The sequence below is a fragment of the Haliotis asinina genome, chromosome 3, assembly GCF_037392515.1.
Source record: "Haliotis asinina isolate JCU_RB_2024 chromosome 3, JCU_Hal_asi_v2, whole genome shotgun sequence".
NCBI classification, from domain to species: domain Eukaryota; kingdom Metazoa; phylum Mollusca; class Gastropoda; order Lepetellida; family Haliotidae; genus Haliotis; species Haliotis asinina.
In genome coordinates this window covers 74,344,753-74,352,984 of record NC_090282.1, presented here as the reverse complement: position 1 = coordinate 74,352,984, position 8,232 = coordinate 74,344,753, and the positions used below count along the sequence as shown (strand labels likewise).

General features: G+C 39.0%; 1 protein-coding gene across 1 annotated transcript; it reads right to left on the bottom strand.

Annotated features, from left to right (window-relative positions):
* Nucleotides 1–2,178: 2,178 nt before the first annotated feature.
* Nucleotides 2,179–4,260, bottom strand: LOC137279033 (protein toll-like). Its single transcript, XM_067811517.1, has one exon. It carries the CDS (start codon nt 4,258–4,260, stop codon nt 2,179–2,181), a length of 2,082 nt encoding a protein of 693 aa, XP_067667618.1.
* Between the last annotated feature and the right edge of the window lie 3,972 nt (nt 4,261–8,232).

The following is an 8,232-nucleotide window of genomic DNA, read 5'->3' as shown; positions in this document are numbered from 1 at the left end:
ATAAAGTACAAATTCTAGTACCTTTTTATCAGGCACCTAATCGCCAGCACACATGATAAGTGTAAATTGACAACTAAACATAACAAAACGTAATGGACATAGTGTTCACACGTGTGAGAATGTTGAATTGAAACGTGTACTTTGGTCCCTTGTCCGAAATACAGACTTACAATCTCTCCCATAGGGCTTCAATACGCCTTGTTGTGGGCTAGTCATTAAGTGTTCGCCCTTCACGCTGTGGGGTTCAATTCCCACATGGGTACAGTGTATGACAATGACACACATTTTGGTTCCCATGGTAAGCCTGAATATTTTTCAAAGCGGCGTAAAAACATACTCACTCGCCCTCTCGCCATTGAAATATATGGTAAACGTGGATACCAGGAATGAGAACTTCCTAGGCTTTCTCTTGAATACTCTCCTACCGACTGCCATTTTACGAACTAGTGTTAGCGCTACGACCGCCTTAAGTCTATATGTTTATTTGTTGTCTCTGTTTATACAACCCCAGTGTCTGTAATTTGACAGTTCACAAATCACATACTTACAACACGTTAAAGAAACACATTTTCTGCTGTTCTTACACCAAAACAAAACATATTAAAAAAAACAACAAAAACACACCAAATCACAGCTAAAATCTACTGTTTATATTCGTATATTTCCCCACCAAATACTCATTTCTCGACAGGGTATTTAATGACAATTCACATGTATACCCAGAATGAAAAGTCAAGAGGCAGTCTATTTCAAAATAGATGTGATGCTGTGGAAATATTAGGCTAAGAAAATTGTGAAGACCAGTCCATATTTAGAAGAGGTTCTCTTTGTGTCTACAATCGTGTTCATTCGTGGTTGTATTTACAATTAAAGGAAATATTGCACAGATATGATGGTAATGCTTTTTAAAGCAAAATAACTATTCCTATCCTGCTTATAGAATACTATTAAACGTAGGTATCACTTACCAAAAAATGACAATCATGTTACCATATAACAAGCACTGTCTCTGATTTTCACATGTCTAAAGAAGGTAACTTGTTTGAAGAAAACAAAATGCCTTTTTTCAAAAGCACATGCATCCCGTTTAAAGTAAAATATAACTTCAATAGTGGTTTTGTTCTTAAAGTGAAAAGTACTAAACCAAATTATGATTGGTGTTTTTTTCTGAACTATTTCCTATCAGACAACCTATTGGCAAATATACTGGATGGCGTTTAAGTTTGTGTTTTAAGTATAATTGTGTTTACACAGAGACAGGCCCTGTCAGAATCCAGAACATATAACATATTATTCAAGCACACGTTTTAACTGCTGGTCAGCAATAATGACTACTTTCTGAACTGTTTCCTCTGATTCTTTCAACCATACAGACATAATCCAGTGCCTCCTCGTCTCGGCGGAAGATACAGCGTTCTCATGCCATGAGACTTACACTTCCTGGAACATGTTTTCCTCTTCGAGTAAGTCATTTATCAAAGGTTAAAACTCGAATTCCAGTTTACCACTCCTTTTCCTTTTCAATTTAAATGGATGTTTTAATGCAGCTATATAGCAAATAAACGCAAGCCTTTTTTGTCAAGTTTTTAAATAGGAGACATAAACATAAACCCTTACTTGTACGAGATTTCATTTTTTCGAAACATGCGTTTCTTTTGCTGTTCAGTATATGTTTTGACACAACGCATTGACCTTTGGTCATTCGTACACCTGGAGAATCGATCTCTCTATTTGGGATACGATGACATGTTTCAATTAAATACACGAGCCTGAAAACCCAATGTTGTATTTCAAGACAGGCATTGGTTGATGAGGGCCTACCCAGAGCCTCACGGTATCTTGGTGAGTTGCCAAAATGAGACCTATACGTCATATGTAAATAAAAGTTCGTTCGTGAAAGTTAGAAATCGAGGCGGGTGGTTCTTGGCCCTTTCCTAACTAAAACCTTTTGGGAACAAAGTGAAAGACAAAGATAAGACAGAGACAGAGATATGTGAGATAATCTGTGAAATACGACAATGAAACATCAGGAACCTGAAGCATAAATAACACAAGCACAATCATTCTATCTACTCTCAGTGATATCAGATACATTTCGTTCATGGTTTAATGTATACACACTCACGTCACATAATAACCTCGACCTTCGAAGTTTATAGTCGCGTCCGTGTGGTGATGCTAGGGTCTCCTATTACCAGTAGGTCTAATTTTGTGTAAAGATTTGGACACAGTAGCTTCATCCATGCCGCTGTGATATAATTTCACTCGCATGAAGGCACTTAAATAAGGATTCTTAGTCTTGCCAATATTTTCTGTTACCAACAGGCACAAAACTCCAGAAAAACCTTTCACTAAAGACTGACACAGGAGGTTAAATTCCTCCATCTTGGATTCAGAGTTCAAATAATCAGGGGAGATAACAACGAATGCATCTTTGCTGTTTGAAATGCCTTTCAATATGGCGTCAATTTCCACATCACCAGGATCGGTATCTCGCTCTGGTACAAACACAGTGACGCCATCGTTTTCGAGGTTTGGTATCAGATTATCTTTTACCCACAGAATCACATCATCACTCACGGAGATATAGATATCGTTTTCCTTCACGGGTTGTATTCTGGGACGCCATTTTCGCCATTTTGGACTAACATAGTAATGGACCAAAACCAGAATTTCAAAGCGGAACACATGTGATAAAATCACAGAAACGATTACAATGACAGCCACTGTTCCAAGAACTGCACCAACGATGACGGGGGCTGGGTCATCTGGGGCGCAAGCGTCCAAATACTCGCGAAGAGAAACATACGTCACTGTGTCTTCTAAAACGCATGTAGAATTGGTTCCGTTGATTTTCTTGATATCCTTCCAGCCAGCCATCCAACTGAGGTCGCACTTGCAGATGACGTCACCAAGCTGTATTTTGATCACCGACTGAGGGAAGAGCTGAATCTCCTTGGGTATAGACCTAATTTTGTTTCCTTCCAAATTGATGTTTGTTGCATTTAACAACTGTTGGACTGCTTGTGCAGATATTGTGGTTATGTCGTTGTTGGATAGGTCAAGACTCTTCACACGGGACAGGTAGGGTCTAGTGTCCAGACTAGATATTGAATTACCCGAGAGGTCGAGGACCAGCGAGAGGCCGCTGATGTCTGGTAGATCAAATGGAAGTTCAGTGAGACCAGCGTTGACACAGTCTACGAAAATATTCAAAACAGATGGCTGACCTGTACATGTACAGACACTGGGACAGAACTCTGTCAGGTTACAGACCAGTTTCCCGGGATCCATTTCAATTATGACATCTCCTCGATATTCAGGGGGATTTTCGCATTTGACGGTGAAGTAATCTCGGCGGTCGATCGCCTTGTAATGTTTCTGAGCTAACCTCACAAAAGAGTACAAGAAACAGTCACAATTCCAGGGATTGTCCCTAATGTCGAACCCCCAGTCTGACAGGAGACCAAGAGTAGAGATGTTACCAAGCTTTAGCTGTTCCCAGTCAGGGAACGTTGTGAAGTTGTTGTGCTGCAACACTACCATCCCTGGTCCCCGATTCTCCAATTCCTCCGTTTTTAATGTAGCGTTGTTGACAAATTCCGTCAGTTTGTTATTGCTCAAATCCATTTCACAAAAAGAATAAATATTGAGATTGGAAATGTCAAACGTTTCCAGTTCGTTGTAAGACAGATCTATACTTTTCAGTTTGGGGAGGTGAGTTCCAATAGTCCCGACCTCCATAGTATGAATATTATTTTGAGATACGTCAAGAATCCGTAGGCTCTCCAAACCCTCAAATGTGTGCCGGTTTAGAGCTGAAATAAGATTCCTTTTCAATTTCAGTTCGTCAAGTTTCTTTAAGCAGGATATGCCTTTGATATCAACGATCATGTTGCCAGAAAGATCTAATCTTCGCATATTTAGATATTCACAAACATTGCTTGGTATGAACAGCAATCCGCCATTATTATGTTGCAGAAAAGAGTTATTCCCCTTGTTGCCTACAACGAGAGCGACACCTAGCGACATATACTCTACCAGCAGCGGACTCAATTCCAAGATGAGCTTCGACTTGCAATCACAACACGAATCTGTTTCTATTTTATACATCCTCCACTTATATTCACAGGAGTTGCAATCGCACATAATGCCGTCTTTTTCTTTCTGTGTCATGTGACATGACACGTGGTCTTCAAACGCTTGTCCAAACCACGTGTCGCACACCAGAAACAAACTGAAGACGGCCCACAGGAGCATGATGAAGAAGACCCTAGCTCTAAAATAGGTGTTTCAGTGCTGCGGGCTCCGCTTGAATTTCTGTCCGGTACACCCTAACTCTCTCATCTATATACATGACCCTCCACTGCGGGCTGTAACTCGCATTTAGATAAGAGAAACTTCCTGTTTCGCATTCGTACCCTAAATAGTTCAGGTTTCAATGTAAACGTTTAACCTCACCCCACATGCAGTGGCTTTGACTGAGAGATTATTTTGAGTTTTGTGTATACACCCAAGTGAGCCTTGATGACAGCGTCTGACATGTGTGGTCTCCATGCATTTAAAAATAAGTAGCGGATCACACTTTCTCTGTCCCGACTTGTCATTGTCCAGCTGCAGAACTGTATGCTGGTCATTCTAGGCGGCAGTCGAGACTCGGGTGGCCTGGCCAGGTGGGTGTTGATTGCCTATGATCTTATCCACTTACGTCCCATAAAATGTCAGTCACTGGACTGCCTGGTTCATTTTCATAAACAACATCCTCGATACTTCATTTTCTCATTCAGTGCTGATAACCACACCTTATAAAGACTCATCTTCTAACGTAAAGCGTAATACGTATGCCAATACACATCTCTACTGCATAATGGTAGATAATACTTAACCCTGTATGTAATACGTCCTGGTTAACATGCACACCCTAGACGTAATGCAACCTGATGAAGATACATCTCCATGACGTGATAATACCTCCTGATAACTACCCCACCCCCTACTACCCTCTCGACGTACTGCGTCCTGGTCAGCACACATCCGAGTGGCATACGTATGATACGTATAGTGACTTACTACCTCCCGAAAAACAAAATCCCCGTGACGTACTACGGCTTGGTTAATACACCCCAACCCCCAACATCGTGAGGTAATGAGGCCTGATCCCCAGTGACGTATTTACGTCCGGATGAACATATATCCGAGTGACGTAATACGTACTGATGAACACATCCTCGTCACGAATTACTTCGTGATCAACTTACATCCCCTGTGACGTATTTATGTCCTTATTAACACATATCCCTTGTGACGTAATACGTGCTGATCAACACAACTCCCATGTGATCGGAAACACAGGAGAACAGCCTATATCCCAAATGCAATGCGGGAAAACATCTGAACATCGGCTCAGAGAGCTTCAGTGACAGGTACCTGACTACAACACTTGTTCCAAATCAAACTAGTTTCTGAAAATATTTAATTTTGACAGAAACTAGTAGATGCATTTAATTTGGTAGAAAAGTTGAAAGATCCATGTTCAGTTAACAATCTAGATTTGCTTCAAGGAGAATCACGTAAGTAAACCCGGGCCTTGACGAAAGAGGAAATATATGGTTCAGGGGCTGTAATTCAGACTAGGTCGGGTATTTACTTTAACTTGCTACAAATCAAGAGGGATGTGTGTTAGGGCCAGATCTGTAAGACTGACCATTGGGACGAGGCAAATATCCTTTGATGTCTTAGGTTATCAATCGTTGTTACGTCAAAGGACGTGCGTGTTGTTTAGGACTAACGGCGTCAACGGTGATCTGTAGATCTTGTCACTGACACGTAAAATACAGAAAATTGTCTTTGCTCAGTTTTCCTGACGGAATTTATGGCCCGGTGGGATAAAGCCTTATCCGTGCAGACTCGTAAAACCCATTTTCCTTCGTCCATGTATGAAAAAAATAGTTTTAAATCACAAATGGATTTAAGACTGTGGTTGTGATTGAGGATAAAACCCCATAAAAATGCGGATGATCTCACATCAGTGTAAACCATTCTTAGTGACTCCTGATGAATATTCATATCTGCACCAATACGAGGCTAAACTCGACAAGGACGCAATCGCACAATGGCGACAAATCTCAATCTGTGCCTCCTGGTTTCAAATTTCCTTTGAACGGCACATTACGAAACTGTCCAATAGTCCAGGAAAATCGCGAAGAGATGGGAAAGGGCTACAAGTACTCTTCTGATGCATATCAAAGGACTGAATGGGAAGTAATTACTGTACTTTACAACACATCACGATGGGTCATACGACCTGGATATTTAGATTAACGTTTACGATGTTGCGCAGCAGTTGTAAAGGGAAACTACTCTCAAGTCACGACAGTGGAAATATTACCAAGGGAATTAACTCATTCTCGTTTACTTTATCAACATATGAACGAAGCAAAAAACTCAACGTATTTCATGATCTGGATTCAAATAATCCACTTCCGCATGGGAGTGTTGTTGTTATTTTTTGACTGGGTATCGAGAATATAATTAATATCTGGACCAATCAAAATTATATTATTCGATAATATTACTTTTTAGCTTTTTTTTTTTTGCTGTTTAAAATGTTTTGTCCTACGGAATCTTTTTTATAGATGCAGGGTATTTATTCATGCATTTATTTCCAGTTATACCCACTGCATGGTGACGGCAATGTGCGCATATCATAACTAACTCATATAATTGTATGCATGTTACAGTAGCAGAGGAAAAAGAATCGCCACATTATCATTAAGAAAATATCTATTTCAAGCAACAGGAGTGGGGCACAAAGTGTAAGACAAAACTGGATGCTTTTTTTCAAGTTCTTTCTTGACTGAGTTGGAGGTGAATAATTATTTAACCTCAATGAACTTCTGCTACTTGCATGAGGAATATTTGAAACAACTGTCAAAACTGATTTATTGTAGATCTGATTTGATTATTCTGTACCACTGTAACTGAAAACCGTTTTTAGGAGAACATGTTATCAGATTAATATGCCAGATTTCACACTACAATAAACAAGTAAGTTAATTCAAATTTATTTTGGAATGGTGTCTTGAAAGTCTAATAACAACAGACACATTCACAATGGCTTCAAACTGTAAATGATGAATTAACAATACAGTTTTCACAGGATGCAAATAACAAATATATTTGGTAGTATTTATATTGATATATTTAAATACATGAGTCTAACATAAGAACATGAACAAAGACTGGATCAATCCATAATTTGTGATAGGTTTCTCCCCTCACACATTATCATAATCTCTGATTTTTTTCAGATTCTCAACCAGCTCTTTTAAAACAGGATGAAATAAATTGTTTTTCAACAATTATTGATTAAACAGCAGCAAATTAAAAACGTTTCTGTTATGCAGCTAAATCCATCAATGTGTAATCTTTTTTTCACCCCCTATTTATACAACAGAAACAAAATTATTTACATCCATTACATTCAGCGGTTGTGCTGATAGGACAAAATATTTCACAAAACTTGGGAAAATATTCAACAAATGAAAGAGTTTGAGCTAATCAGTGTCGTTTGAAATGAGGAATACTGTAAAATGTTCGATCATTTTTTTGGTCATCATACATGAATTTTCAAACTCCAAACTTTTCAGGTTCAAGTTTTCTGCTCAATTTTTTGTCTTGTCATCCTTTCACTTGGGTCGCCTCTCCTGTGTATGTTATTTGTGATGGTGGTGTTCTGTGTAGGACTCTGTCTCTCTCTGTGTGTCTCCCTGTTAGTCTCTCTCTCTCTCTCTCTCTCTCTCTCTCTCTCTCTATATATATATATATATATATATATATATATATATAAGCTAACACCATTTCATATTTCAGACAGTATGGGCAATCAGTATTCTAATATGTACACAACACAGAATATAGGTCAAAATTCACTTGTATTAAATACTTTAAAACCATGCCATTTGGCAAAAATTAACTTACTGTGATCTGTCATTTATATTGTATCTGAGATGGTGACTGATTGATTGACTGTGTGAGGTTCCTGCACTGGTGACATGCTCTCTCAATACCTCTCACTGAAAACATTTCAGTTGTTGATTGCAAGTGTAGTATTTCCTGCCTCCCTGAAGTATTGGTCAGTATGCAGTAATTTTGAAAGTTCATGTTTAAGAGGTTTTTAACAACATGTGTGCCCTGTATATACTTGAAATGTTACTTGATTGGCGCTGATGC

What these genes read in the sequence shown, in the direction of transcription:
- LOC137279033 (XM_067811517.1), bottom strand. Translation starts at nt 4,260, where the DNA reads ATGCTCCTGTGGGCCGTCTTCAGTTTGTTTCTGGTGTGCGACACGTGG.